This window comes from Hippocampus guttulatus, chromosome 5, assembly GCF_054856545.1.
Source record: "Hippocampus guttulatus isolate MCC_2025c chromosome 5, RoL_Hgut_1.0, whole genome shotgun sequence".
Taxonomy (NCBI): domain Eukaryota; kingdom Metazoa; phylum Chordata; class Actinopteri; order Syngnathiformes; family Syngnathidae; genus Hippocampus; species Hippocampus guttulatus.
Genome location: NC_141265.1, coordinates 6,634,539 through 6,662,357, shown reverse-complemented (window position 1 = coordinate 6,662,357; position 27,819 = coordinate 6,634,539). Strand labels below are relative to the sequence as shown.

At 41.3% G+C, this 27,819-nt stretch overlaps 5 protein-coding genes across 11 annotated transcripts; 2 read left to right on the top strand and 3 right to left on the bottom strand.

Annotated features, from left to right (window-relative positions):
* Positions 1–409: 409 nt before the first annotated feature.
* On the bottom strand, positions 410–5,770 carry mvk (mevalonate kinase). The gene is made up of 10 exons (XM_086111870.1): positions 5,364–5,770; positions 4,959–5,106; positions 4,566–4,710; positions 3,325–3,480; positions 2,991–3,094; positions 2,791–2,836; positions 2,540–2,630; positions 2,065–2,184; positions 1,747–1,900; positions 410–1,138 (listed from the first exon to the last, which is right to left on the bottom strand). The coding sequence occupies exons 1-10, from the start codon at positions 5,442–5,444 to the stop codon at positions 987–989; spliced, it is 1,197 nt and encodes a 398-aa protein (XP_085967996.1). The 5' UTR covers positions 5,445–5,770; the 3' UTR covers positions 410–986.
* A 60-nt stretch (positions 5,771–5,830) lies between these two features.
* Positions 5,831–7,341, top strand: mmab (metabolism of cobalamin associated B). 2 transcript variants are annotated; one of them, XM_086111872.1, is made up of 9 exons: positions 5,831–5,975; positions 6,168–6,226; positions 6,304–6,397; positions 6,480–6,537; positions 6,607–6,679; positions 6,751–6,848; positions 6,924–6,988; positions 7,077–7,136; positions 7,226–7,341. In XM_086111872.1, the coding sequence occupies exons 1-9, from the start codon at positions 5,872–5,874 to the stop codon at positions 7,308–7,310; spliced, it is 696 nt and encodes a 231-aa protein (XP_085967998.1). In that variant the 5' UTR covers positions 5,831–5,871; the 3' UTR covers positions 7,311–7,341. The 2 variants fall into 2 exon arrangements, with proteins under 2 accessions (XP_085967998.1, XP_085967997.1); XM_086111871.1 differs by having other exon boundaries at positions 5,831–6,008.
* Positions 7,342–7,388: 47 nt separating this feature from the next.
* aldh3b4 (aldehyde dehydrogenase 3 family, member B4) lies at positions 7,389–11,450 on the bottom strand. 2 transcript variants are annotated; one of them, XM_086111869.1, is made up of 10 exons: positions 11,383–11,450; positions 10,833–11,028; positions 10,630–10,740; positions 9,867–9,987; positions 9,712–9,797; positions 9,134–9,215; positions 8,654–9,043; positions 8,403–8,569; positions 7,935–8,034; positions 7,389–7,864 (listed from the first exon to the last, which is right to left on the bottom strand). In XM_086111869.1, the coding sequence occupies exons 1-10, from the start codon at positions 11,433–11,435 to the stop codon at positions 7,665–7,667; spliced, it is 1,506 nt and encodes a 501-aa protein (XP_085967995.1). In that variant the 5' UTR covers positions 11,436–11,450; the 3' UTR covers positions 7,389–7,664. The 2 variants fall into 2 exon arrangements, with proteins under 2 accessions (XP_085967995.1, XP_085967994.1); XM_086111868.1 differs by lacking the exon at positions 11,383–11,450 and adding an exon at positions 11,108–11,216.
* Positions 11,451–11,691: 241 nt separating this feature from the next.
* Positions 11,692–23,776, bottom strand: ube3b (ubiquitin protein ligase E3B). 5 transcript variants are annotated; one of them, XM_086110554.1, is made up of 28 exons: positions 23,588–23,776; positions 23,349–23,413; positions 23,082–23,254; positions 22,872–22,986; positions 22,107–22,166; positions 21,916–22,020; positions 21,740–21,836; positions 21,571–21,656; positions 21,125–21,207; positions 20,607–20,712; positions 20,411–20,531; positions 20,146–20,323; positions 19,054–19,220; positions 18,789–18,956; positions 18,534–18,705; positions 18,340–18,458; positions 18,006–18,120; positions 17,816–17,915; positions 17,277–17,396; positions 17,028–17,204; positions 16,825–16,935; positions 16,611–16,748; positions 16,233–16,298; positions 15,859–15,917; positions 15,595–15,777; positions 15,306–15,417; positions 15,142–15,234; positions 11,692–14,363 (listed from the first exon to the last, which is right to left on the bottom strand). In XM_086110554.1, exons 3-28 carry the CDS (start codon positions 23,240–23,242, stop codon positions 14,172–14,174), a joined length of 3,204 nt encoding a protein of 1,067 aa, XP_085966680.1. In that variant the 5' UTR covers positions 23,243–23,254; positions 23,349–23,413; positions 23,588–23,776; the 3' UTR covers positions 11,692–14,171. The 5 variants fall into 5 exon arrangements, with proteins under 5 accessions (XP_085966680.1, XP_085966681.1, XP_085966679.1 ...); XM_086110555.1 differs by having other exon boundaries at positions 23,082–23,250; XM_086110553.1 differs by having other exon boundaries at positions 23,349–23,478; positions 23,588–23,775.
* Positions 23,777–24,053: 277 nt separating this feature from the next.
* On the top strand, positions 24,054–27,675 carry kctd10 (potassium channel tetramerization domain containing 10). The gene is made up of 7 exons (XM_086110556.1): positions 24,054–24,200; positions 25,023–25,236; positions 25,546–25,715; positions 25,929–26,015; positions 26,091–26,143; positions 26,255–26,450; positions 27,001–27,675. The coding sequence occupies exons 1-7, from the start codon at positions 24,198–24,200 to the stop codon at positions 27,217–27,219; spliced, it is 942 nt and encodes a 313-aa protein (XP_085966682.1). The 5' UTR covers positions 24,054–24,197; the 3' UTR covers positions 27,220–27,675.
* Positions 27,676–27,819: the final 144 nt, after the last annotated feature.

The following is a 27,819-nucleotide window of genomic DNA, read 5'->3' as shown; positions in this document are numbered from 1 at the left end:
TCTGTTTATCCTTGGACCCCTTTTGCTCCACTTCCTGTATTATCTGAAATAATCTTACGGCTTTCTTAGATTCTATTCATCAGAGCAGAAAGAAGCACGCGTTGACGTTGACTTAAAGGGAAAAAAAAAAAAAAAACCATCTGTGGCTCACAAGAGAAAAAAAAGGGAGACTAAAAGAGTGATGCGCTTCAAATGAAACAGGCTCTGTTGTCTCATTCTTGCCCCCCCCCCCCTTCTTGTCGATGCCGGTTCAATTGAAAAGTGCAGTGGTAATTAAATTCCAGCAGGAGGTAGGGGGGCAACTGTGCAGTGTTTTGCCAAGCAGGGGTGTGAAAGATTGGGGACGGTGATGTTTGCTGAACATAAAAATGACACAATCCAAGGGGTCAGAGGGGGCACCAGGCAAAAAGAAAGGGAGGGCGACAAATGTCATTTATTCAAATACACCGCAGTGCTTAATCTTCATGACATTTAAAGGTGGGGGGAATAAAAGATGGATATTCAAAAACTTGTAAATCCCAGTGACCTTTTTCCAAATCAGGCATACTCCAAACAGATCCATCTTCTGTATGTGCAGCCTTTGCAGTATAATGTTTGATGATTTTGAGGCTGAGAGATGTTCGGAAGACAAAGAGGAGAGTACAAGGGCTACAAAAAGTTTTGTTTTAGCTGAGCCTAAAAATGCGCAAAGCAACTCAGTCACTTTCATGATCGTTTTGGTACCGTACAATCAAAACGGTGCAAGCGCTGCACTAAAATAAATAATTAGTAAGGGACTCTCCATAAAGGAAACTTTCTGGTACTGTATCGCCATCTGGCGGACAAAGGGGACTACATAAAATTACCAGTTGGATAAGATTCATGAATTCACCATGAGTCCATTTTTGCTCCGTTTGAAATTGTCCCTTGCTTCACTGGAGCGGCTGAGCAAACCGCAAGTCTTGTTGCATGTCTAAAATGTCCACTTGCACATCCTTGGCTATGTCTTAATAACGGTTTAAGATTCCTAAAATATCCTCCTTGACAGAGAGGGGGGAATGCACTTGGACACCAGGCCCGCCAATACTTGTTTCCCAGCAGTCAAAGTCGCAGTCTTTCAACTCCTGTATCGTAGTCTGGACTACACTGGAGTCCGTTTCTACAAATAAAAGGCAAGTCATGATTGTAGACACAGAGAGGAGGCATAAAAAAATATAGTCAAGCCCCATTTATCGCAGTAGATAAATTCCAGGTCACCCGCAACAGGTGAAAATAAGAGAGACCAAATATACATCTTTTTATAGAGTTTTTCCCCTCCTGAACCCACTTGTAAACTTATAAAACACATTTTTTACACACACTGTAATTGTATCTGAATTAAAATAAAGTCCGAAACATACTGTATGTATCGTAGTAACTGTGAGACATGCATACGAGAGGCAGGGCTCTGCGGGGTAGCGCGCAACATCGCCGAGTTTACACATCCGAGCGTGAGCTGTAGCTGAGAGCAGACTTAATTGTGTTTGTGTTTAACTAGTCTTCTCACATCAAATAAATGGTGAAAAAGTGCATCAGAAACTGTGGCTCTCTCCATCTTTGCCACACACAAGGACATTACAGTAAATGTCAACACCCATAAAAAAACAAAAAAAAAAAGCGATATCGCAGGGTTGTGAACGAACCGTCCTATTGCGGGAGAAAACTGTACATCCTACTAGAGATCATATAAAACGTCCGGAGTTTTCTAGACAACTAACAACTACCTACCTGGTCTCAGAAGAGTGATGCCACAGCCCCCTCCCCCTGCGCCTGTTAGCTTGCTGTGGAGACCCTTGGCAAGCGTGACCCGACAGAGGGTATCCAGGGCAGGATGTCCCACCCCCATTACATTCAAATGATGTTGGTTGATATCAATGAGCTCCTAGAAGTGCAGTGGCAAAAAAGTAAAGCTGATACTTCTGTACTATGACTGAACGAATGTAATCAAATGTTATAGTTTGACCCTTGATCAACTCTATCTACATTATATTCTATTATATAACGCACGTTTCCAAATCCTAACAAATGAGATGTTAAAGAGCATACCTCTAAAACATTGTAGTGCTCTCCTGTGATGGGCTCGCAGGTCATCTCAAGGAGGACTCTCTCACAAGTGCAGGAAATGGCGTCTACCGAGTCCAGCACAGAAGTCAAAATAGTGGGAAACTATGGGAATTGGGGGGGGGGGGGGGGGGGGGGGTGTTAAAGGTTATTAACATTTACTTAAACTAACTCAAATTTGTTTTTTAAGAAGTTATGACTTCTCATTACTGAAAAAAAAGGTTCAATTGCACTCGCCTGATCACAACACTGCCACACAACATGCAGGCTAATGTGTGAACACCTGCTGTTGTCACCAAGGCAACAGCACACAGGGGGACTAGCTAAGAGTTTAATTTCAATATTTTATGACAGCATTCAACACTAGGCTCTGGAGCATGTTCCATACAAAGGAAATGTCTCCGATATTAATTATAACATCAGCAGGTAACGCAGGGGGGGAGGAGAAAACATTTAGTACCTTGTTAATTTTGTCCTTCACCCTGGCAACAAGTACCTTGGTGCTCCGTGGCACTTTAGTGTTAGTCAGGAGGATTCTTAATAATGGCACCCTGGAAGTAAAGCAAAGCACAAAAAAGAGGGCTGAGCTAAATTTGTTCTTCATGTGCCCTGCTGAGACGACAATTTATTCCCATCGACATTAATTTTGGGAGAAAAATATGTGCTGCGATTTTATGAATCCACTCTGCCGAGTTTAATCAGTGTCACTACCTGCTCAGTGGTATTATCCTCCCGGCTAAGAACCTCAGCATGCCTCCTGCACAGAAACAAATCAGTCATTAAAGAGATAATCATCTGATGATAATGAACAGTGTTGCTGCACATAATACTCCAGTGACTCCATTAAAAGAGTGTCCAAGGAGCCACAAAGGTGTCACACAATAAGCACGACACCATATGTCAGGCCTCACCCCACGTCCCCACAGCGTTGTCTACTCCGGAAGGATTACCATGGATGATCATTTCACCTTGGAAGGCCCAGCTGTTGATCAACTCCAGGTCCTCCTGACACCATCTGCAAAGATTACTCTCATTATTGATTGTCATAATCTGCTTGACCAAACCACTGGGAATTCTGAATAAATGATTGGTTGGTGACCAACACTGAGACGATACTGTAATAGTCTATAAATGTCACATAAACATGAATTTTAAAAAAAAAAGTGCACATTTGAGAATTCAACCCAAACGTGCCGGGCAGTATGATGAGACCGCAGTGACTCCATTCACATATAACGTCATTACCTGGCAGTGTGTTCCCACTCTTTGAGAGGTGCGGGAATGGCTCCCCTTGCACAAAGTAAAGCTGCCGCTAAACACACCGAGTAGGCTGCACTCGAACCCAGCCCTGCTCCGGTCGGCAGCTCCGACCACACGGATACTGTCAAGCTTGGCAGCTCGCTATACGCAGAAGAAAAAGAAAGTCGCTTACGTGAAGAAGAAGAAGAAAAAGAAATCTGTTTTTCCAATGACATTAGTTCACATGTCACATACAATGGGAACAGTACAATGACTTATTCTGCTTGACATCCATGCGTTAATGGAATGGAAATTGTAAAACCTTTGTCTCCAGAAGAAAACACACACTGGTTTCTTGATGGTCTCCTGGCATCAAGCCAGACTTTTATTAAAGGCCATTCTTTTGGGAGCCATCACTTCTGGCAAACATGCCAGCTTTGTGTCAATGGCAATTAAAGATCCTGATGACCTGAAACTCAACAGAGCATCTCCATCTCTATCTTCTCAGATTATCTTGCTACGCCGTCTACATTTGGTCACATTTTTATAGTGGCAGACTGACATTTTTAAAGTGCTATAAAAATGCAAGTGAAAAGACAAAGCATCCTCTAGGAAACGATGCACTTGTTATCTGGTCAACCTCTCCTGGTGCGATCATTGTTTACAACTTTGAGTTGCGGCAAACACAATAACTAATTTCCGCACTCTCTGTGTTTGTTTTACACAGCTTGTAAAAGATTTCCCACCTTTTTTCCCGGGTCACTATTCTAATAAACAACTAGGACAAGAAATCAGAGGACCAAGGAGGCCCACCAATATTCCAGAATAAGAATCAGAACCTGCAACAAAGTCTGAAGTCAGACCGCGCCTGTGTAAATCATGATTCCAGGAATGGCAGGCCAAGGGAGTGAAGTTTCGCAATCAAGACTCAATTCTCCCTCCTTGTTGTGTTGAGAACAATTCCATTGTTCAACATACGTCACACCAGAAGTCATCATGCATCTAACTGTCTGGCTTCAGGATGCCGTCTCTCAGTGTAAAACTACAAAGAGTTGCCGCAATAATCTGCAGTCGCTGGGTTAAAAAAAAAAAACAGCATCTTGAAGGATCTACTGGTGTGGCTCTGATGCGGTTAGTTGGCAGTTTACCATATGAGTGGTGAGTTGATTGTTGGGCCTGTTCCAGTCAGACAGAGCTGAGCTAGGTGAGGCATACAAAAATGTCTGATAAAAACAAATGCATCGTACCCTGATCCAAACAGGGAGAGGTACATGTAGAGGAACGCCAAGGTAGCCATGTTGCTTGTATCAAAGTTTCCATTTGCTCCACCCACAAATTCACGTAGTCTCTTCACAAGTTCAGGATCTAGATGCTTTAAATCCTCCTGCTTGCCTGTTAAATGCAACAACAACAAAACACAGAGGCCTAACATCAATGGCAAGATAACATAGTGTTTAGAAAGGACAATAATACAGCATTCAGTCCACAGGTGTGTTTACTACAAAGTTGTGAACAGTGAACGACAGCATTTTAATATTGAATGTTAATGCATTTGTCTCAATAATGTATTTGAAGAGGATGCAAAATTAAAAGAATGCCATAGAGAGCTATTTAATCTTGGACATGGGAGAATTCCTTACCACGTGAACATGGCATAAGTTGCTTCACTTCAGACACATCCCAGCAGAGGAAGGTGTCAATGTTTGGGAGGTTAATGCACACGTTCCCAGTGTTCGTGGCTTTCAACTTCAAGTATGTTCTCAAATTCAAACTCACAGCAAGTGCGACCTGTAATGAATCAACACAAGTTGTTTATTCATACGAAATCCTGTTTCTTCCCTGGATCAGCAATATTTGAAACTATGGAACGAATAACTACACCTTACATTAAAATGCCGCTATTACGAATGAAGCGAAAAGATTCTAATTTGTAGAACACCGCTAAAAAAGTTCAGCAAGCTTTGAGTGGCTGTACCATACTGCATCAACCCCAATCAGACGTGTTGGTACAGTACCTTGATTTGATTGATTCATTGACAAATTACCTTTCCGTGTACAACTGCGTGTTCTCCATGAAGAATTGCCTTTCCTGGAGCAGATACAATGCATTCACTAACGTGCATCATTTCACAAGAGCGCAGCTGTGCAACCAAGTTTACCAACTAAATCACATGCAGGTAACGCTAATCCCTTTGGAGACGAAACAGTCAGCTAACTCCAATGCCTTCATGGGGGCTCAACGGAGATTTAATAAATTATTGAGTAAAAAGCAATTGTCACGAGACAGGTTGGATCTCAGTGGGATGTAATGTCGCAGCCCCCTAACATCTAGTTTACACACTCAGCTGACATGACGGAAGACAGCCTAGCACACTTTCGGCCAACATTAACCAATCAGCGTACATCGCTTCTTCGTCTGTTATCGGTTTTAACCAATCGCAATCTGTGTTTCCACCAACCATTCCTTGAGTTATCCAATCGTGCGATAAAATGAAACGCCCTTGAAGATCTACGGACGCCGCGAGAGGACATTTAAGTATAACATTGATAAACATGGCTACGTTTGTTCGCAAACCTTCGATTTTGTGCTATGTTTTAAATAGCATCAAGCAAATTAGCGGGCGACAGACAAGGGAAACGTCGTTCTTATGGAGAAGGTTGCAGAACTTCAATTGTGACATGCATTTGACGTAATGTTTGCTTTCGTAAGAATGGAGATGATGGTCGTTGTGCAAAGGCTAGCGACAGACGTCTGTATTTGTTGTATCGGAAAGCACTTTAAGCTACAAATGTGTTTTTTCCGACCTTTTCATCATTTTGACACCGAAATAAATCTTTCCTTTTCACAGTTACGCCACCGATCGAGAGAACAGAGTTCCCAAAATCTATACCAAAACAGGCGACAAAGGTTGTCTTCAGTGAAACTTGAGAAAAAACAGACGCTCCACTGATATACATAGTAACTTGCTTTTTTTCGCCTTCAAGGTTTCTCAAGCACATTTACTGGAGAAAGAAGACCAAAGGAAGATCGTATTTTTGAAGCTTTAGGAAACACAGATGAATTGTCATCAGCAATAGGGTAAGAAACGTTAAAACACTCTACAGTGATCAAGTTGCTGCTTTTGTTCCCTACATTTGTCAAATTGTATTTACTGTTGCAGCTTGGCCAGAGAATTTTGCCACGAGAAAGGCCATACATTCACGAATCAGCTGGATAAGGTGAGATTTATCTGACATCACTTCTTTGATGAGGCATTAAAGTGACCTCCGGCAATTTTTATTACTCAGATACAGTGCGTTTTGCAAGATGTTGGCGCCAATATTGCCACTCCTCAGTCATCAGCAAGAGAAAGTCATCTAAGTATGTACATGTGTCACTTATGTTTCAAGTGGGTAAATGCATTCTGGTCTAAATATGTTTTGTTTGTTAAGCGCGGACAAAATTTTCTGGAACGCCAATAACAGATTTGGAAGGCTGGATTGATACATTCACAGAGGAACTCCCTCCTCTCACCAACTTTATTTTACCTGTAAGTCACAGTATGCATTTAATTACTGTCCGCATGCAACTGTTGGTGTAATTTTTTTGGACACGTGCAAAACAGTCTGGAGGAAAAAGCAGCGCAGCTTTACATATAGCTCGGACCGTCTGTCGCAGAGCTGAACGCAGGTCGGTTTGTGCACATCCCTTTTTGGTGAACAACAGTCATTTATTATAATTCTAGTAGTGTTTTACAGTATCTGTGTTCCTATTACAGCGTCGCTCCAATTGTGCGCTCTGGGGAGGCTGATCCAGATATTGCCAGGTTTTTAAACAGGTAAGTGCACTCTAGTTGACAAGAAAATGCTATTATCATTATGCCGTCTTTCAACATAACTGATTAATGCCTCAATATTTTCCACACAGATTAAGCGACTACCTTTTCACTGTGGCCAGATATGCCGCCCTAAAAGAAAACAACAAGGAGATAATCTACAAAAGACCTGAATAATACTTGATTATAATAAAACACTTCATACATATTTGGGCTGTACAGTCATGTGCATATTTTATATTAATTTATACATGAAATCAAAACATCTGTTCGGGTGCATCTTCTTTATAGAAAGCTTTCAGTGAGAATGCACAACTTTGCAAAACTAACATCCACTTGCGTCATTTAAGTATTGAAATGTATCGTCTCTGTAAGTCATCGGTCAAGGCAATCATTGACAGCGATGGCAACTTCATCTCAATCAATTTACCCTCCTTTCTCATTGGATTTCAGCCATCATTTTGTGATACTGGCACAACACATTGAGCTCTGAATAGAAGTTAGGTTCCAGTTTGACCCTTCCGCACAAAATCACAGTATGTGACACCAACCCTGGCTTTTCCAGGAGAGGCTACTGCCCCACGTTATGAGCGATAAATTGCGGTCATCGTAAGGTGGGTAACGCAGGGAGGTGACACATTCCAAGTGTGTGCTTCTTAGCAGACATGACTTCCTATGAGAGAATGTATCAAAGCTGTAGCGGCCATGGTAGGAACCAATTCCACTGGCACCTGTCCCCAAAAACAAATAAGTCACATTTGATATATTGCCAGATTAATTTTCTAACACATCCAAACTCACCAACTCCACCGAAAGGCAGCGTCACGATCAGACTCTGCAGGGTGCTGTCGTTGGAACAAAAGCTTCCACTTGATGTTTCACTCATGACTCTTGAAATCACCTGCATTGTCACAAACAACACATGAAAAGGACAATCGTATGGCCAGTTCAGAATGTACAGACAGAGTAACCTCAAGTTGAATGGCACTGAACTTGCACAAGTGAATTCAACATCTTGCCTCAAATGTCACAAAAAAAAAAGTAAACTATCAGTTTAGAGCAATAAAATAGTGTTTCTCAAATGAGAGGACAACTGCTAAGGGATATTCTTTTTAAGAAAACTGTCAGAAAAATAAGTCATCAGTCACAAATTCAAAATACAAAAAAAATGGATTGAAAATAATGAAATAAATAAGGTTATGATGGTGACAGCGACCAAAAGTCAAACAGTTTTGACATGAACAAATCTACTCGAGTTCTGCCTCATACCTTGCCGTTGTTGGAATACACATACACGCAGAGGGGTTTCTCTTGTTTGTTGATGAAGGCAATTGTCTCATCCACGTTGTTTACAGAGAGAACTGGAAGCACTGGCCCGAAGAGATCTTGTTGCATAATGGGGTCCGACTCATCAACTTCAGTCAAAATTGTTGGGGCTTTAGACAGAACAAACACATTTTAGTCAGATATTTTTGACACTGTCAGTATTTTTTTGTTTGTTTGTATGTATGGGCTCTCACCAATATACTTCTCTGCCTCTGTCACCTGTCCACCTAAGGCCACCTTGCCAGACCTCCACAACAAGTCCCTCGTACGGTTAAAGATGTCCAGATTAACCATGCGGCAAAAGCTGCTGGATTCTCTGGGATCAGAACCATAGAACCGCATCAGGCAGCACTTCAGTGCTTGGACCAGACGGGTTTTTACATCCGAATGGCACAGGATGTAGTCAGGGGCCACCAAGCTCTGCCCGGAATTGTGAAAGCGGGCCCAGGCGATGCGTTGGGCCGTGATGGTAATATCACAGTGTTGGTCTACGTAACACGGGTTCTTCCCACCCAGAACGAGGGTAATGGGTGTCAAACATTGAGCTGCAGCTTGAGCGATCCGACTACCTTCCTCTCTGGTTCCTGAATTGTAACATCATACATTGATTAAATAAATACTGTATGCCAATGATGATTTGAAGATGGGGTGTATTGGGTCGCTGAACTTCTCACCAGAAAAGAAGACATGATCAAATTTAAGTTCCACAATGTCAGCCAAGTCATTGGTCCCTGCAAGAATTACATGGAAGCATTCCTTGAGGAAAACAAGAATTGTAGATCATTACATGAACATCATGTACAATGAATCTGTTATATTCCAAAACAAATGTTGAGCATCCTGATAAAATGCCAAAAGTAATCAATCAATGTCTCCGATCAATGAATGAACAATGTGTTCATTCATGTGGTTGTGTTTTCTCGCGGTGTAGAGCTACACCGCAACAACAAAGAACCGTCCACTACGTTTGGCCCTTTCATAGCTCCGTAAACAAAACATCTCAGTATGGTGTACTGCACTGCAATTACACACGGCAAATCACATCCACATGAATCAACATGCGAAACAAATGCATCCCTAACACTGGCATTCAAAACAGAGCACCATATTTTCTATAATTTTGACAACCCTCAATAGATCTCATTAGGTGTCTTAGGTCATTTAGAGCCCCAACTAGAAACATGTACAGCAAATATTCAGTGATCTTTTCAAAAGATTCCTAGAACTAGTGACTAGTACTGCTGCTACTCACATTGTCCAAGTAGGAAGGGATGAGACGTTGGAGAAGTGCTGCTGTGTGGGCCGTGCACACAGAAGGACTGATGATGGCACAGTTACCTATACGACAAATAAATCCGTCATTTTTGTGAGATATGCTACACTTGAATGTGTCAAGGGTAGATGTACCTGCTGCAATGGCTCCCACCAGTGGCACCAGGCACATTTGGACTGGACTGCACCAGGTCCCCATGATAAACACAACCCCCAGGGGCTCGTTTACCACAAGACACTCATCCAGCGTGGTGGACTGAACCAAGTAGACATGTTCAAAGTTAGTCATTAAAAGTGGAATTTATGAGGCAATGTATGCTGGCCTTCTCTTGTTCAGCATCTACATGCTTCTGCTCGGTGACATGATACGCAAATAGAACTGTTTTCGCCGTTATGCTGATGACACTCAACTGTATATGCTATTGCAGTTGCTGTAATCTCGAGGCGTGCCTTGCCGAGATACGTTTTTTGCTTCTCAACCCTGATCAAATCGAGATTAGGATTATTGGCCCTTCTTGGCAAAGTGATTCGACAAAAATTAAACTGTTATATTTGAACAACAATTTCAACACTCTTTTCAAATGCATATCATTTTCAAGGTTTTGCCAAAACTTCAGTGAGAAACTATAGAGAGGAAGAAGTTGATGTCCATAAATGCCAAACTATCGGTGCTATCGTTCTATTTTGTAGTTTTGAGTAGAGATGTGTGCATGAATTTTGGTGACGATTGATCACTAGCAATCAATTCACATGTGGACTAACCGAGAGGAAAACGGAGTTTAAGCCTTCAACTGTTAATCTTCTTTGACAAAAGAATGTACCTCTTTGTAGAAATCTGATGGAATGTTCCCCACCAAAAGATCATTTGTAATCCCAATGTTTTCATAAACAGTCTCACCAGATTTCTTTCCACCTGCTGTGGCTGCATCCACTTCTTGAGGTTGTTGATGGCATGAAGAGCCTCATTTTTAACCGGAATCAACTCTGAGACAACAGTCTCAAATCGTGGCTAGTTCAAGTCAGGGGATTTTAAAAAAAATTGAATTCAAAATCAGTTCTCACTTCCGTAAAATAAATAACTAAATAATCATAACCCCTCACCTTGTGTAGATCCCTTCCAAGAGCATCCACAAAGTCACACTCATGTTCCTCCAACATTCGCAGTACAGCCTCCAGCTGGGCCAGCCTGAAGTTCTCCTTGATGCTGCGCCTGGCCTGGAAGGACACCCGGGCTCTCTTAAGATGCTCCTCGTACTGCAGCGGGTACGTCTTCAAACATGGCTCGCCTAGTCTGGTCCTTTAACATCCAAAAGCCAGTTATTATTGCACTCATCAGAATCAACTCAACCTTCAGGCTACAGTGATCCCGAGCCTACCTTCTACATGTTAAACGGCCATTCCTTTGACATGCAGAGCAAGCCTTTGCCTTTGTACTCATGTCTATTCTAGTAAGCTCTCCAGTGCTGGACTTTCTCATTCTAACTGGTAAGCTTGTGAAGTACTAAAAGCCCTACAAGCAGGGGGTATAGTGAAAATCCCAATAATGCCCTCCAGCTAGTCAGGTGATGCGCACAACAAGAGGGCTGAATCAATCACATGCATCTTACTCACCCACCGCCAAACCGATTGACGAATTAAACTTTAAACTTACCGTCGTAGAGCTTTGAACCAGTTAGCAGGAGAAGGGCTTGGAGGGTTGCTCATGGCTTTATTCCTTGTTCTGAGTTCAATTGGGCTCTCACGAAGTGTGCCACAGTGCGGAGGACTGCGAAGTATGTATGTGCATTCACGAAATAATTATTCAGGAAAAGCTCCCAATGTGTTTCTCAGGAGTCATTCCCAATCCAAATGGCGTCCAGTTTTTAGATTCAGTTGTTTGCGTGCAGTGTTGCTCGCTCATACAGCAGCTGCTTGCAATCAGACATAATTGATTTGAGAAGGGGGGAGAGAGAAAAAAAACTTTGGAGCAAATAGTTTATATCACACCAGTGCGCATGATTTAACATGACAGGAAAACGTATTTTACATACATGACAAACTTTACACAAGAACCGCTCTTGAACACATTCCATAGTGCAATCGAAAGACACTTTCTCTCACATGATGAGGGAACAATAGCTCTGGGGGTGTACTTGCACACCAAGTGGCTTCTATTCTTCCATTGACATCCTTCCAAATCACCGACTGATCTTATCGTTGATCTTTTGTGAAAACAAACAGCGCTTTTCTTTTTCATTTTGAATGCACGTTTGAAAATTAGGCCCAGATAAAGCAAGTCGCATTAGTAGACTTTAGAACGTTACACAACATTTTTATGCCAGCCGGTTATTCACAATATTTTGTATGGTAGGCCACTAGAGCAAGAAATGCTTTTGGAAAATTATCAAATCACGAATAGATGCCACCAAATTTGATGTCTCCAAGCTAGTCGGAGAAAACGTTGGATATTTGAAGAATAATAACATTCCTAAAGACAAATATGTTTAGAATTTAAAATATATATTATATACTGTATGTTATTAAAAAAAGACTAGTAAATTGTAACAATTTTCTGAGGTTATCATTCTTACATGAAATGTAATTGCGTAGAACAAACTGACATGAACAAAAACATTTGTGTGCGTGTGTGGGTGTGTTTAAAATTAACACTAACAAAAAAGGCAATCATTGTACCTTAAGGGTACATTTGTTAGTCACGGGTTGATATCACAAAGCCAATGTATTTGAGAACATACCATTTTGGAACCTGGAGTTCAAGAATTACAATGAGGGACAGCGCGATATATGTCTACACACCCCGTTCAAATGTTAGTATTTGTGATTTAAAAAAAAGTTTTTTCCCTCCTCACTTGAATTGCACAGGTTACAGGTACAACATGGTGGAAAAGGGTTTTGTTTCTTTCTTCGTCTTTTTTCATATTACAAAAAAATGGCAATTGAACAGGGGTACGGCGACTTATATCCGCAGTAAATTAGGGTAAATATGATTTTGAGGGACAGGAATTAATTCTGTGTAGAATTGTTGCCTTTTAATCCAAACTGCGTTGTTTTCACACAAATTGCTGGTTAGTAAGACAGTAGTGTTGACCTGTATAATGGTAGGTAATGGGTGTTTTTTGTTTGGTATTTGCATAATGACAGATTTGGTTGAGATTTTATGCTTACTTTTACAATCTTGTGCATTTCTCTTCCTGGTAAGTCCCCGAAAGATGACACTTAGCCCGAAAACCTACCCAAGGGTAGAAACACTTAACCACTACGTGACCACCCAAAGGAACAAGTAGTCCAATTAGGCTGGAGAACCAGTCCATGACATCATGTTGAGAGGCTTGTTAGAACAGATCATTCTTCACCACATGGCTTAGAAAGTCCATAGAGAGCATCGTGTCAGCCCAAGATTATTGTGTTGTACTGTTAGTACAGTAGTTGGGTTTCAGAGACCAGCCTCTGCTTCTATGGCTTGTTTCCAATATTCAACATTAGTGGTTTGACTTGTAACAGGTGACCAGGTCAGGGTGAGAGCAAGGAGAAGATGGCGATACATGAGGCACTCGGCGTTATTTAAAACACGTAGTGAGCAAAGCTCTGCTTTTCTAGGATGAAGTAGAAAACAGCAGTCAACGTGAGATACGACAAGACATTTCCAGGCATTTTTGTCATGGATAAAAGATGCAAAGCAGACATCGCTTCTGTTCTTCAAAGAAAAAAAAAAGAAGATCATCAATGGCTCTCTCACGTCCATGAATTGTGGTAGTCCATCCCAAATGAAGCATAGGTTCGATCTTTTCATTCACACTATGTTCATAAACGATTAAAAACGAGACAGTCGGTCTTTAAGAGGGCGGGGATTAAGTGAAATCAACACAGGGCAGGGGGAGTCCTGGAGGCTGAAGACAAGACAATGATTTGTCTTCTACTTGGACAAATTACATTTATGCAACGCAAAACACATTAGGACTCATTTGACACCCTCTCAAAGATGCTTGGATACCAATGTTCAAAATTGTAAGTGTATTACCAATGCATCACTTAGTTTTCAGTGATCTAATGGCTTGCAATGCATCTATATTGCTTTCCAGTTCTCAAATGGTGGGAGTATTCGAGATAAGAAATATGAAGTTAAGCCTGAGAAACGGAGATCCAGTAACTATAAATATGGATTTAATGGAGTTAAATACTATATACGACCTTGGATATCATGTGTGGCAAGGGGAGATGCCACATTAGATTGTGCTGCAAAAACAGCATCCTCCTGGATTGCTGGAAGAGAGTTAAATAGTAATCCTGCAGGCGTTAAAATAAGACAAAAGGAGAGTTTGTTTGTCGTCCTTCACGACTCCTCTACTTTGTAGAAATTTCCTCAGAAACGATAGGTTCTCATGTTTGCTCGGTTCAGGCGGCCACATCCTGTGCAGATTGTCCGTTTGCAACGCTCCTGCATTACGAAAGCTCAAAGCCGGTGTTCATACTGATGGCGTAGCGCAGCTTGTCACGCAAGATGCTCTTCTTGCTGTAGTTGGGCAGTTTGAGCAGGTTGAAGCATGTGGATGATGTGGGCAGTCGACCACCAGGCTCCTTTTTACGGATTGTGAAAAAGCCTCTGAGGACGCTGCCAAGGGTGTCCCCCGTGTCCTGGTCACAGGAAATAAACAGAGGTTTCAAGCTAGAAAGATAGACTGAAGACAAAAACAATGTCCATTGTATCTTTTTTACTACGGTACACATTCAGAACCTGTGTAGCATGATTTAAGGACATTCCAGATGGTTTCAAAAAAAAAAAAAAATAACAATTTTTAGAAATTGTGAGATAATAGTATTGGCCAGCTGCAAATTAATTCCAGCAACTACCTGTTTCTCTCTTAATAATATGTATTCAAAGCAAAGCAACATTAAGAATTTTATTGTAAATTATTTATATAGCTTAGTAGAGATGACTGCCATATGTCCATGTGTGCACAATTGAGCCTGATGAATTTTCTACAGAAACATGTCACCTGCCAGATGAATGCTATGACCAGGAAAAAAAAAAATCGATCCGCTAATATGTCACCATATCATATTGCTTATGCTACTGTATGCCTGTGTACTATAAAACAAGACAATCTATGAGGGTGGGGGAAAAATCTTATTTTTGGTTGCTGCCAAGATTTCCACTTCTGTTACAGAAACAAATACATTTGAATGTTAACTTTTTTTTTGTGCCCAAATCTTTGCATCAGCGCACTTGTGACAAGGAGTGCAATGCATCCCGCAGGAATCCGCTTTGGTATGCTGCACCATTCAAAAAATAAAACACATCAGACAGTAAGAAAACCCACTGTAGTTTTCTTTTTACAAAACCTGCCTTAGTGGTTGGTGCTTGAGTACTTTTTTTTCTCTCTCTATAAATAATACTTAGCAACACGCTCACCTGATCATCTGACACTTCCACACAACGGATTGAAAAAGGTGGCTTGAGGTAGGCAAAACCTAAGAGAGGAGGTCTTGAGCAGCTGGTAACAAACTACACAAGAGCAAAATGAGTTCAAGGAGGCACGTCGTGATACAAATGAAAAAGACCGGAAATGAGCATACCTTGAGGAACATTGCCCTCTCCTCAGCTGTGAAGTCACTGGACAAAATGTCCCACAGCCAGATGATGACACGATGGCTGCTATGAAAACCTCCATAGTAGACCGTGTGCTTCCTTAATCATACAGATAACATGGCAACAATTTAGAAGGCAAGAGACTAAAACAAATCATGTGCTCCAACTCTTGACAGTCACCTAAAATTTAACCTCACACTTTTAAATTGATATCACGACACTTCAGAAAATCAGAAATCGTGCCGGGACGCTGGAGGGTGAAAATAAAGTACGTACTTGAGGTCATCCAAGTCAATTTCAGCGTTATCTCCTGAGACCAGACGCTGGACCTCGGGTGTCGAAAACATGTGCAACCATTCTGGGTTGATGATGCTGCGAAAGCCTCGGATGAAAGCGGCGGTTTGCTCCTTGATCTGAGTGTGCATCCGGAAGTGGGCCATAAGATGAATGTAGCTGAACCTGCAGAGCAAATGGTTCAAACTACAATCATAGAATTGATACGCTTTTTTATTTTAAAACCTTGATAATGACTAAACATACTTATTTTCATTGGTGACAGGCATGGTCTTCCCTCCGGGTATCAACTCGTGACAAACAAGCTGCGCGGAAAAATACAGCAATTTATTGTGGGTCGCCGAGATGCAACCAAGATTCTCAGAAAAAGATGCTATGTCCATTTTTTTTTATCTCGCAGCTGTTGTTATAAGAGTTAAGAGCATTTTCTTATTTAACATATCAATGTTTCACCGTTTCTTTTTTTCCACACAATTGTATAACAGCTATAGTTTGACGCTGGAATAGATTGATCAAATTTCTCATGAGAATTTTTTTTTGTAATCTAAACAAATTGAGGTACTGGCATCTGAAAACATTGTGTACCACATTGTGAGGGATTGATTTGTTTCAATCCTTACCTGTCCCATCACATCTTCATCATAGGATAACGAGAGTCCCAGATCCCCCACATCTCCATCATAGCGCTGTAAAACATGCACACAAAAGGTGAATTATCCTGTAGAGCGGGGGTCACCAGCGCAAGTCCTCGAGGGCTCCCTATCCTGCATGTTTTAGATGGTTCCCTCCTCCAACACACCTGATTGAAATGATATGGGGCTTTATCGGGCTTGCTGATGAACTGATCATTTCAATAAGGTGAGTTGGAGGAGGGAAACATCTAAAACATGCAGGATAAGGGCCCTCAAGGACTGAAGTTGGTGGCCCCTGCTGCAGACTCATCTACAACCTGTGGGAGAATAAAAATGTGGCAAATGACAATTGAAGATTTGGTAAACCTTTATGGAGGTGAGGTTCTTGTAAAACTCGGAGTCTAATGAAGGCAGCTCATCAATGGAGCTGTAGAAAGTGCTGTGGTGATGACCCAACACTTGACTGAGGAAGAAGGAAGCAAAAGGAACATCCACCACAATGCCCTAAACACAAAAGATCCCAATGTTACACGATGTTCCGGAATGAGCACAAATCGATTCCTGCAAGTGCCACAAATACCTCATACACGGCTTTCCCTAACATCTTCCCCACAAACTCGAAGAGCTGCAGATGGTTCTCATGGATGTAGGAAGTAGGGGAAGGATACAGCCTCTCATTTCCACTCGTAGTCTGAGGAGATTACGAGAAAAAAAAATGGCAGAAATTGCTCCAAAACAAGAATTTCAATGTTTTGTTGTTGTTTATTTGAATGAATAACTTACCTTGAATAAGTTGAGAGCGGGGTTGAACACTTTCTTAATGATCTCTTCTAGAAATTCTTTAAAGACGCCATCTTGATCGATACCCGCTTCATCCACTCCCAGGTCATTCACAAACTTCACACGGATGACGCCTTTTATGGAATTCACCGGTAAACGGCGGAGCTGATCGTAGCCATCCTAACATATGGGCCACACATTAATGGAAACGGCACAAACATTTACCATCATCCATCTGATGTGTGTCCGTACCTCTAACATGCGTGAACGGCGTATGGTAATATGGGTGACATGCGGCGAGGCGGAGCTGGTTTCGATTAAACCAAGATTCTCTTTTTCCTTGGAGACGATGTTCCGAAACAGCAGCACCCTCTGAAATAACCGGAGCGCAAAAACACTGTATGACTTCATAGACAAAAAAAAACTTGTTCAGACCAGAATTTTGTCATGATGTCAAGACACACACACACACACCGGCTCCTCCTTTCATTACCATTTGTTGTTCGCTGAAGTCTGCAAGCTAATGTAGGATTTTTTTATTTCGAGCGAATCCCCGTTCATCATGGGTATACATTCCAGACCCACCCACCAGTCCGAAAGGCGGACTACGCCCAGAACTTGTCGCCAGGCACATATAGAGACGAACAACCCTTCACACTCACATCCACACCATCACTGAGTGGGAATCAATCCCACGCTGCCCGCACATAAGTCAGGCAAGTGTACCACTACACCATCAGCGACTGTATACAATATCAAAAAATGTACATGTATATATAAAATAAACTCACATTTTTATGAGGAATAACATGTGGAATATATTGCAGTATCAGCTGAGCTCTTTTCTTGCCTTTCTCAAGCTCTTGGAACAACAAGCTGGGTTTTAAGTCCCTGAATGCAACAGATGGAAGATGAAATAGATGAGCGCTTCATATTAATCCCCGTTTCAAACACAGAGACACATTCTTAGTTTGAATTTACTTGCGTAACCAGTGGTCATCCAGGGTGAATCTTCGCCTGCAGTCGCGTTCGTAAAGCACCATCAACCATCCGTGAACACTGTGGAATAACTCCAGTTTCTCACCCTTTGCGTTCTCTGTTAGACACACAAGAGTACGTTTTGCTCATTCCTGTGGAAGACAAGCAATTGCTGCATTGCAACGTTAGCTACGCCTGCACAGTATAATGGGCTTCACTATGTCCGCTTATTTGATCAAAAGTGTTGGCATTATAATCACAAGAGATTTTTATTATCAAAGTGAACAATTCCAGATATATCCATTTGAATGGTACGACAGAAAACTGGATCACTCACCAAGAGTACCATCCCATATCATTTTGTACACAAAGGTGTTCAGAAATGAGGAGATAGTGATGAGCTCCTCTATTTTGAAGGAGGTCTGTTCTTCATAGACTTCAATGTCGTCTAGGATTCTGAGTCACATTGATGGCAATGAATGAACGCGTGCAATTGAAAACCATGGAATAAAACCCAACCCAAATAATTACGTGATGAGGTGCCGTGAACAATCACAGAAGAGCATGAGCATAGATAGGAGCTGCTTGGACTCTTCGGTGTCATTGCTGAGACACTCCATGAAAAGTTTGAGGCCTCCCTGTGGGCCGAGTTCACAGATGAAAGCCCACAACTTGGGCAGGAGATCGTCGAGATGTGTAAGACCTGCACATTGGAAACGCGTCGTAGTGACTGTCCCGTTATACGCTTCCAAATATTTCGAAATACCTACTGGCCAGTGTACTCACCGGTGAGAATCTGGAGTCTTATTTGCGTCAGCGTGGAGAGAGCAGTTTGGTAAAGCACACAAATGCTGCACACCTTCTGAACTTCAGCCGAGTCCACTCGCTTCCCGCCGACCGGCTTCAAAATGTTTCGCACAGAAGCGGACTTCTGAAAAGCTCGCTTAAAAAGGCCTGTCGGTTGAGGAGAGCAATTGATCCTTGCGTCCATGACCTTCAACGCCAAAGACAACCATGAAATAAAACAGACAGATTTGGATTCATGACCCACTTTTAACTGGCAGGTTGTTTTGCGATGTGCTTGGCTGTGCAGGTGAGGGAGTGGGCTCCTGACTTTCGAGCTTCTTCGAGAGGACGTCACTGAAGAGGGTCCGGATGACAGGCACACCCCACAGATACTGCAGCTGCTTGGTGACCAGCGGCATTGATTCATTAAGACTGCAAGGAACAGAGGAGCAAATGAGAATTTCAGCATGTTAAAATAAAGTCGGTGCCTCTACTCAGTAGTCATGACATCAGATAAACCTGTATTAAGCTAATACAATATAATACTGTAGCTGCATTGAAAATGCTTTTACTCACCTGAACTCTCAACCCGAGAGAAAAAGATGACATTTTATTTAAACTGTCCGCTCTATATTTTTGTTGTTGAATAAAACCGCATTGCACCATACAAAGTTTTCATATTCGGCTACATGCTAAAGGCTACGGTAATATTAAACACACCTTTCAGTCTGATGCAGGGCAGTTCTAAACCACTGTGAAATTCATCAACATGAATAATTTGTAGTTGTGTTAAATATTAGACCTTGTGTGCTGAAGCAGCCAAATGCATTCTGTTCTTCATGATCAGTCCGATAGCTGGCCCGCGGGACTTCAACACTTGAAAATACATCAATCGAAATAAATGGGATTTTTTAAGGAAAATATAGTCTCACGGTCAGCACGAATGTGTGCTATCTAGTGAATAAAAAAAGTGTTAGTTACTTTTTTTTTTTTAAACAGTGTCCCACGTTAAGTCTTTTTAGCCCTGTATATTCTTGATTTTCCGGTACTACGATAAGTTTCAATTATTTTGCATTTAGTGTCTTTGTACTGTATTAATTAAGCGTTAAAGAAAATATAATTTCTGTGAAGTTACTTTTTTTATGTTGTTGTTGTTTGTTTTTTCCAGCATAAAATCGAACCGAATATTTAACATTTTCTGAGATTTATACCTTAAGACACGTTATGCCTGGAGTCCACACAGAAAGGGCTAAGATTCGAACCACCAACCTCAACCAGGTGTAGATTACCCTTTTTAAAGTATCCGCTTCCTTTTCAAGGGAAAGCTAAACCTGAATAAAATGTCTCTATTACTCACCCATAATCTACAGTTTGGGAGAACCAGCCCAGGACTGGGTGCCAGTGGGTGAGGTTCGATTTCTTTTGGGACACATATCTCTGGCAGTAGGACAGCATGTCAGTCAGGTCCTTCACAAAGCGATTGGTCTCCTCATCTATGATTCGCTCATTAAGGAAGCCCAAGTGAATCAGGTTACCTAAATTGACACGTAGGGAGAGGAATTGAATTATTCTCTCACCTTAAAAGTATCATCTGGCTGAGCACAATGCCTCAAATACTGTACCAAGTAGGCAGAGTGTGTGACTCCCCTCAAGACACACGCAGATATCAGAACACTGCTCCTCACGGCTGAGAAACAGGATAAACTTCTTTAAAAGGCCATGAGTCTGGATCAGAGTAACACACTGTTGCAAAAGGGGCAACGTTAAAACATGTATCTTTAAACATGTTATTGACATGATTCATAGCTGGCTTCGTACCTCTGGAGTGAGCATACACAAGTGCGACGTCACAGCCGGAACTGACATGATGTGAATGAGGAATGATCTGAGCAGGTTGTCTGAGTAGTGAGCAGCAATGACTGGTCTGATATTACAAGAAAAAAAAAAATAAATTAAACAGCGCAGAGAGAAAATTACATCAATCATTGCTGAACAATGAATCAAACTTTTTTTTGAACAATTATGGGGTAAAAACTGTTCTTCAAAATATACTTGTAAATTTCAATCGTGACCACAGTTTAAGGTGCCAGAATTACATTAACCTGATCGTCAGCGATATGCACTTTCTCAAGCAGCACCAAATCAACAGCGTGATAGTGTGATTAAAAGTACAGACATTTTATCTAACATGATGAATACTTATTATTAATAATCCTGTTTACAACATTAACCCAAAGCAATCAGAATTATTATTTTGGCCATAATTGTGCCAATCAATCTGTCTTTTTTTTTTTTGCCGCTTCAAACTTCAGCTCACTCCATGTCACCTCACTCACCTTAGCGACAGGGTAAAGATAGCTGTTAAAGTGCCTTTTGAGAGAGCCGGTTTCGAACGAGCCAAGCCGTTGGTCAGCAAAATCTAGAAAAGAAAGAAATATGTCCTTCATGGCAGCTGGCAGTACTTTATCGACAAAAACTGTATCACAAATTTGTAATGAGCAGAACTGAGAAAGTAGACTTTTACTGGTACACCGGCACAAGACAATCCACTTTATAACCCGGATAAAACAACTACATTCTGCCTTTAAAAAGGATCAGTCATGCAGTTTTGATGAAGACAGATTGGAAAAGTCTTAATTAAAAAATATGTAGTAAGACTTTATAATAAGGAAATTAGGGATGCATCGATTGACTCAAGCCCTGATTTGATTCTATTTCATTTCTTTATGCAGATGTACTAAATATAGGTGCAAGGGAGTGAATTTTGCACGTGATACAGAACCTGGAGTGTTGAATAGAATCCCTTTTGATTGAGATAGCCCATAATATTCTCACAGATTCTCATCAAAGCAGGTCGGAGAGCTTCTCCTAAAACAAAGAGGAAGTGAAATAAACATTATGCCTGATAATATCAGAAAAAAATTAGGTTGCTCGTGCGACTCCGGACCTACCCTTCCCTCTCACAATTCGCCATGTTGATGTGTCTGTGAATGTGACCAGCATGGTGAGGTAAAGTGTGACCAATTTGTTGTCCTGCAGTATATCAGGCTGGGAATCACAAAACAAATGCATCATGTGACCTAATAGTTTCAAGACTGTTCTTACTTATCTTCAAGCCTCGACTAACCTTTAAGTTTTTCAGTAGTTGACAGCAGGTCCACAGCACATCTTTAATCTGTTTCAGCCAAGGGATTGTGAGATCTTTGGAGAGCGCCAAAGACACATACCAGACCTGAGAACCAACAGTGAAAACAATCAATAGGACATAAACTCACATGTCAAGTTGTTTGGCAGGGATACAAAGATAAAAACACTTACTTTAGGCTCGTTTTCAACTTCCATGCTGGTAAGAATAGCCCTACAGAGCTTTTCAAACCTCTGTTCAAAAAGCAAAATTAAAGATGAAAAACTGCCACAATATCGACCACAACTTGAATGATAACTCGATAACAACAAAGACTACAATGAAATGGGATTCAATGTAAGATTCCGCTTTCAGATGAAGATGCATGTTTTTGTTTGTGTTAATTTGTATTTCCGTAAAACTGCACAAAATCAAACTAGGAGTTGTTTCGAGTATTTGGAAAGATGAGATGATCAAAATATTCGAAACCACCTTCATGATGATGCATTGCAGGTTTACACCATTGCTCGCTACAATAGCAAACGAATGGTAAAAGGACTTTCATTTATATAACACTTTTATAACGTCAAGGTACTCAAAGCGCTTTAACACTGCCTCCTCAATCACCTACTGGTTGATGCAGCATCAGGAGCAACTGGGAGTTCAGAATATTGGTGAAGGACAATTTTACATGATCACAAGAGCTAAGGGCTGAATCCATGACCTACAGGTCGTGAAACAACCACTTGAGCCATGCCACCGCATACTCAATCATATAAAATAGAACTCTTTTTATTCTAAAGGTATTTTCAGTACAACTTTTGTATTGCTCTAAAAATGTGTTGTGTGTCTTAATTGTGTGACTGGTCACTGTATGTATCAAATAATCCTCATAACGACGACACAACGCTTCTGTAAAACTAGAAAAAGGAAACAACATTGTTCATGGTTATACTCACCATCTTATCCTCCGAGTGGAAAATGAATAGTAATTTACGAGCAATTTTAAAAATTGAAAGTGCATTTCTTTTTGATGTTGCAGCAGGAGACTCAAAATATTCATCAATATCTTTCCTGGTGAAACAACAAATATAAATATTAACTTAATGCAGGGGATATCTTGGAGAAGTAATGTTTGTTTTGCAAGGACACAGTAGGGTAAATTGAACCTTATTTTTTTCTGGAGTCTGCAGCGACATAGAAATCGTCTGACCAGAGCTTGGATGAGGATTGCTGCTCTCTCCTTCTCCTTATGTCCTTTCCTCTCCTCTCTGGCCTGCCTCGCTTTATCCAGGAATTCGGACTTCGAGCTTTGCGGTGCACCAAACATTGTGCACCCTAGCTAAGGAAGAGGACATTTCATCGTTGACATGTTGTGCCATATCGAACAAGGTAATGTAGGAGTATATATGTTGATATGTGCTCACAGCACTTACCTCCAGTGCAGAAGTTCTCGTGATAGGATCTTATATTTGCCAAGAAGGCTCACCTGGTGCTACACCTCCATAATGGGGTTCGAGCAGCAGCAGCAAAAGCTGATTAATAGTGTGGACTAACTCGTCATCTCTGCATAAACGCGCGACATACTGATAAAGGAGCTGAAATAGTTAGCATCCATGGCTAGTTCGAGATAAATACCGTAAAATAAATACCGTCTCACGGTTGAGCTTCTCACCTTGTTTTGAAGATAATTATCATCATTACAAGATTATGGTTAATCCCTATGCAGATGACAGTCTCAGAAATAGCAGCTGCATATCACTTTAATATGTAAACAATGAGAGGCGATCCGGACACGACTTGAAACCATTAATCCGCTGTGTCGCATTGAATTGTTTCCGGGTAGCACTCACCTCTCAATATGAATAATTTTGCAGTAATATTCATCTACTTGATCAGCGTGATTTGCAAAAACATTCACCGTGATGAGATGGAAAATCCAACTCGGGTTATCGGGAGGGTAATGAAGCTTTAGATTAGCGTGGTAGCGAGTGGCTACCATTAGTAGTATTACTCCTCCATAGCGGAATTATACCTAATAATATTATTTACTGAACCATTATGGGGTGATATACAATGCGTGTGTTGCTACTGATGCACACTTGTCCTGGTTATAGATCTAATGGTTTGCTACGTTAAAACCCAAAATAATGTAACTGTGCCTTTAAGGGAGGTAAAATGGAATGTTAACGTAATTTTCAACTGCGCAGCTTTGGACCGGAAAAGGGTGGGTGTACGCTGACGTAGGTTAGCAAGCTACATTTACCAAGTCTGCCTTGGCTTCTATGGTAAATATGATGCTCTTTTTCATTTTAAATCTCACAACGCCACCACTCGGTTTATGTATAGAACGCTGAATCAATTCCGATTGCCATTATGTTATTGTATTCTTGTTTGATGACAGAAATATCATTTAAATATCAAGGAGCTAGCGCGTTAGCCTTTCCTTCCTAAATCAAATTACTTAGTTTTTCAATTGGTGGACAGGAAGGAGATGACCAACTCATTCTGTTCTCTAAAAACAATAGGCATTTAATGTGTGAAGTAGTCTTCAATTGCCCGTATTTCCCCTTCGTCGCTATGTGTTTTTAGTCGAAACTCAGACTAACCTGAACGGAATGATGAAAGGGGAAATGAAAAGGGTAGACCAGTAGTCGCCAAACCTAATTAAGAAATGGGCCGGTCCTAACTTTATTTTACCGTTCACAGTAAATAAACCACTAATCTATAACTCAACGTTAAACGTGTTTGGTGACATGTATTTTTCTTTCGGGTTGAATTCTGTATCAAACGCGTTCAGAAATGTCGTACCTTCAAAGTAATAAATACAACTGTAATTACAATAATTACTCTATCCACAAAGAAAGGGAATGCACAATAATAATTGAATTCTAACATATTTATTTGTGTGTTGTTTGGAAATGTGAGAAAGAAAAACTGACACTGTTGCTCATTCTAACATGTCCTTGATATTTCTGTTCATAATACATTTGTCATAGCTATTGACATCATACGAATGAAACGAATATCCCAATTGTCACCATTTCGTTAACAGTTAACACATTGAGAGGGCAATACAAGCACAATTGTTCTGCTGCGTTGTGTTTCAGGAAGAGATGTCAGGAGAGAGTGCCGTGAGCCCGCCAGTGCCGGCAGCTACAACCCGGACCACATCGTTTAAAGGTTCCAGCCCCAGCTCAAAATATGTGAAGTTAAATGTGGGTGGGGCCCTATACTACACAACAATGCAGACTCTGACCAAGCAAGACACCATGCTGAAAGCCATGTTCAGTGGCAGGATGGAGGTCCTCACTGACAGTGAAGGTGAGCTGCTCGAAAAATGCATACCTACAAGTGGACAAGTGAAATAGAATGGTGCCCATTAAATATCGAAAAGTTAATTTACTTCAAATAATCATGAACAAAAAGCATTTGTTTGGGCTCTCATGTAAGAGGAAATCTAAGCACAATGAGATCCCCAAAGTCGGATGCAATCTGTTCTGGGATGCTGGTTGACAAAGTGAGTCAATCATAGAGTGTTAATTGAAGGACAACGTTTGCTAAAGGTGCTGATCAATGTTTCAGTCCAATCAACAATTGACTTTGCAAAACGCTCTTTTGTTTCTTGTCAAGGTTGGATTTTGATTGATCGCTGTGGCAAACATTTCGGAACGATCTTGAACTACCTGAGAGATGGAGCAGTTCCGCTGCCAGACAGCCGGCGAGAAACCGAGGAGCTGCTTGCAGAAGCCAAGTATTATCTTGTCCAAGGCCTTGCCGATGAATGCACGGCTGCCTTGCAGGTACTTCCTATCATTATGAACTCTACAGATGACAGCACACATTGTCCCCACACCCTAATCGTTTTACAGTGACTCTTATATCTGAAATGGGATTCGCTTCTATGGTTTACATATTTTCTCATGTTTCACCAGGTGGCGCTCTTAACTTGTTCATGTTGTTTTGTAACCAAAAGTTTTTAATTAAAAAAAATAAATAAATCCCTTGTCCTACAGAACAAAGAAACATATGAGCCTCTATGTAAAGTGCCTCTCATGACATCATCCAAGGAGGAGCAGAAGCTTATTGCCACTTCAAATAAGGTATCTAGCATCATGGTATTCCAAACCAAGACCGTTTTGCCAGTTGCTTGAAACACATTTATTGTGTCTTCCCAGCCTACTGTCAAACTGCTGTATAACAGAAGCAATAACAAATATTCCTACACCAGGTGAGTCTCCAATCCGAAGCGCTTGACACTTCTTAAGGAGAGCGTTTCATGATTCAAACTGGATGTATATTATGAGCGTGTTCGTTTAAAAAAAAAAAAATTCCCCCTCAGCAATTCTGACGACAACATGCTGAAAAATATCGAGCTGTTTGACAAGCTGTCGCTGCGGTTCAATGGCCGTGTACTCTTCATCAAAGATGTGATCGGGGATGAGATCTGCTGCTGGTCCTTCTACGGGCAGGGCCGCAAAATAGCTGAAGTGTGCTGCACCTCCATTGTTTATGCCACCGAAAAGAAGCAGACAAAGGTGATCAAAATGACTTTGCACCCCTATAGACCCTTTTCACCATGGTGTCACTTGTCATTTGAGCAAAGCGGAGCAATCGAGAAGTTAGGCTAAAATAGCTTGGTTGATGACTTTAGCTACTGTTGTATTTTGAGTATGAAATGTCAGTTCAAAAGATGTTATGTGAGGTACGCTGCATGCAAAAGAACACTGGTCGGAAATGTACATTTCAACGGGTAAGTTGATTCAAAAATAGATGTGAAAGTTTACACAAACATGATTATTGATGAACTGGCTAATTAATTGACTTCTGTTGCTTGGATAAATGGCAGAGACATACTTTCTTGAATGTGGAATGGATAGCATGCTATGTAGCTGATGTTAGCTGGCAAGCTAGCCCTTATTGTTTGAAATATTACCATCTGACCAACCATTTTATAGATACCTGTGACAAACTGTCTTCCACAAACCCCATGGTGGAGGTCTAGTTCGAAGTCTGTCTTTTTAAAACTGGCTTCTTCACTTCCAAATGTCTGCTCTCGCTAATTTTTTATGAACGTTTGCATGCCAGGTGGAGTTCCCTGAAGCTCGCATCTATGAGGAGACCCTCAATATCCTTCTATACGAATCCCACGATGGGAGGGGGCCGGACAACGCTCTGCTGGAGGCAACAGGGGGCGCTGCCGGACGATCCCACCATCTGGACGAAGATGATGAGCGAGAACGAATTGAGCGAGTTCGTCGGATCCATATCAAACGACCCGACGACCGCACACACCACCACCAGTGACCTCCCACCCGTCTTAGCTGAGGCCTTGTACCGCACCCGTGCCTTACACCTTCTCCCAACAGCGCATCCTTACATTCATTACCAGGAGACTGTATTCGTGTGTAGCTGTGCAGTTATTATGCCCACTGTGTCGCCTTTGTCGTGGTCTGACTGGCTGACTGCGGGAGTTCATATTCATCGTTGATAGTTCAGTGGTTTCATCTAACGTTGTGTGTTGTTTGTGTATTTGTCACAAGTGGTCCTAAGGAGATCAAGAATTATGATGTCAGCAGCTACAAATGTATTGCGTAATCTTTTCTCTCCCTGTGGCTTTAAGTGCTTCACTGATTAGTCGGTGAATGACCCAAATGGTGATCACGAAACGGCCACAAGATGGCACTGTTTTATTCTTAGACTTTTTTTTGTATTGGTTTGTATGTTTCAATACACACAGGTGGATAAAATCTTTCCACCATATTTAGTTTGAACACGTTGTCAATTTCTGTCGACATCATAAAATTCTCATTTTGTATGGTGGCAACATGAGTCCTCACCTCAGATGTTCTATGGACTTCGTGATGGATGGATGGATGCTGAGGTTGGAGTGAATGAGTGCAATCA

What these genes read in the sequence shown, in the direction of transcription:
- mvk (XM_086111870.1), bottom strand. Translation starts at nt 5,444, where the DNA reads ATGATGCACGTTAGTGAATGCATTGTATCTGCTCCAGGAAAGGCAATT. An exon ending in GAGTGGGAACACACTGCCAG is followed by an intron (nt 3,095 to 3,324) that starts GTAATGACGTTA and finishes TAATCTTTGCAG; the next exon opens with ATGGTGTCAGGAGGACCTGG. An exon ending in CAACGCTGTGGGGACGTGGG is followed by an intron (nt 2,837 to 2,990) that starts GTGAGGCCTGAC and finishes GTTTCTGTGCAG; the next exon opens with GAGGCATGCTGAGGTTCTTA.
- ube3b (XM_086110552.1), bottom strand. Translation starts at nt 23,242, where the DNA reads ATGTTTGGTGCACCGCAAAGCTCGAAGTCCGAATTCCTGGATAAAGCG. An exon ending in AGACTCCAGAAAAAAATAAG is followed by an intron (nt 22,987 to 23,081) that starts GTTCAATTTACC and finishes TTGTTTCACCAG; the next exon opens with GAAAGATATTGATGAATATT. An exon ending in GATGACCACTGGTTACGCAA is followed by an intron (nt 17,916 to 18,005) that starts GTAAATTCAAAC and finishes TGTTGCATTCAG; the next exon opens with GGACTTAAAACCCAGCTTGT.
- mmab (XM_086111871.1), top strand. Translation starts at nt 5,872, where the DNA reads ATGGCTACGTTTGTTCGCAAACCTTCGATTTTGTGCTATGTTTTAAAT. An exon ending in TACCAAAACAGGCGACAAAG is followed by an intron (nt 6,227 to 6,303) that starts GTTGTCTTCAGT and finishes TTCGCCTTCAAG; the next exon opens with GTTTCTCAAGCACATTTACT. An exon ending in TCACGAATCAGCTGGATAAG is followed by an intron (nt 6,538 to 6,606) that starts GTGAGATTTATC and finishes TTTATTACTCAG; the next exon opens with ATACAGTGCGTTTTGCAAGA.
- aldh3b4 (XM_086111868.1), bottom strand. Translation starts at nt 11,208, where the DNA reads ATGAGAAAGTCCAGCACTGGAGAGCTTACTAGAATAGACATGAGTACA. An exon ending in TTGGAAGGGATCTACACAAG is followed by an intron (nt 10,741 to 10,832) that starts GTGAGGGGTTAT and finishes GACTTGAACTAG; the next exon opens with CCACGATTTGAGACTGTTGT. An exon ending in GCTGCCTTTCGGTGGAGTTG is followed by an intron (nt 7,865 to 7,934) that starts GTGAGTTTGGAT and finishes TTTTGGGGACAG; the next exon opens with GTGCCAGTGGAATTGGTTCC.
- kctd10 (XM_086110556.1), top strand. An exon ending in AACAAATATTCCTACACCAG is followed by an intron (nt 26,144 to 26,254) that starts GTGAGTCTCCAA and finishes ATTCCCCCTCAG; the next exon opens with CAATTCTGACGACAACATGC. An exon ending in CCGAAAAGAAGCAGACAAAG is followed by an intron (nt 26,451 to 27,000) that starts GTGATCAAAATG and finishes TTTGCATGCCAG; the next exon opens with GTGGAGTTCCCTGAAGCTCG.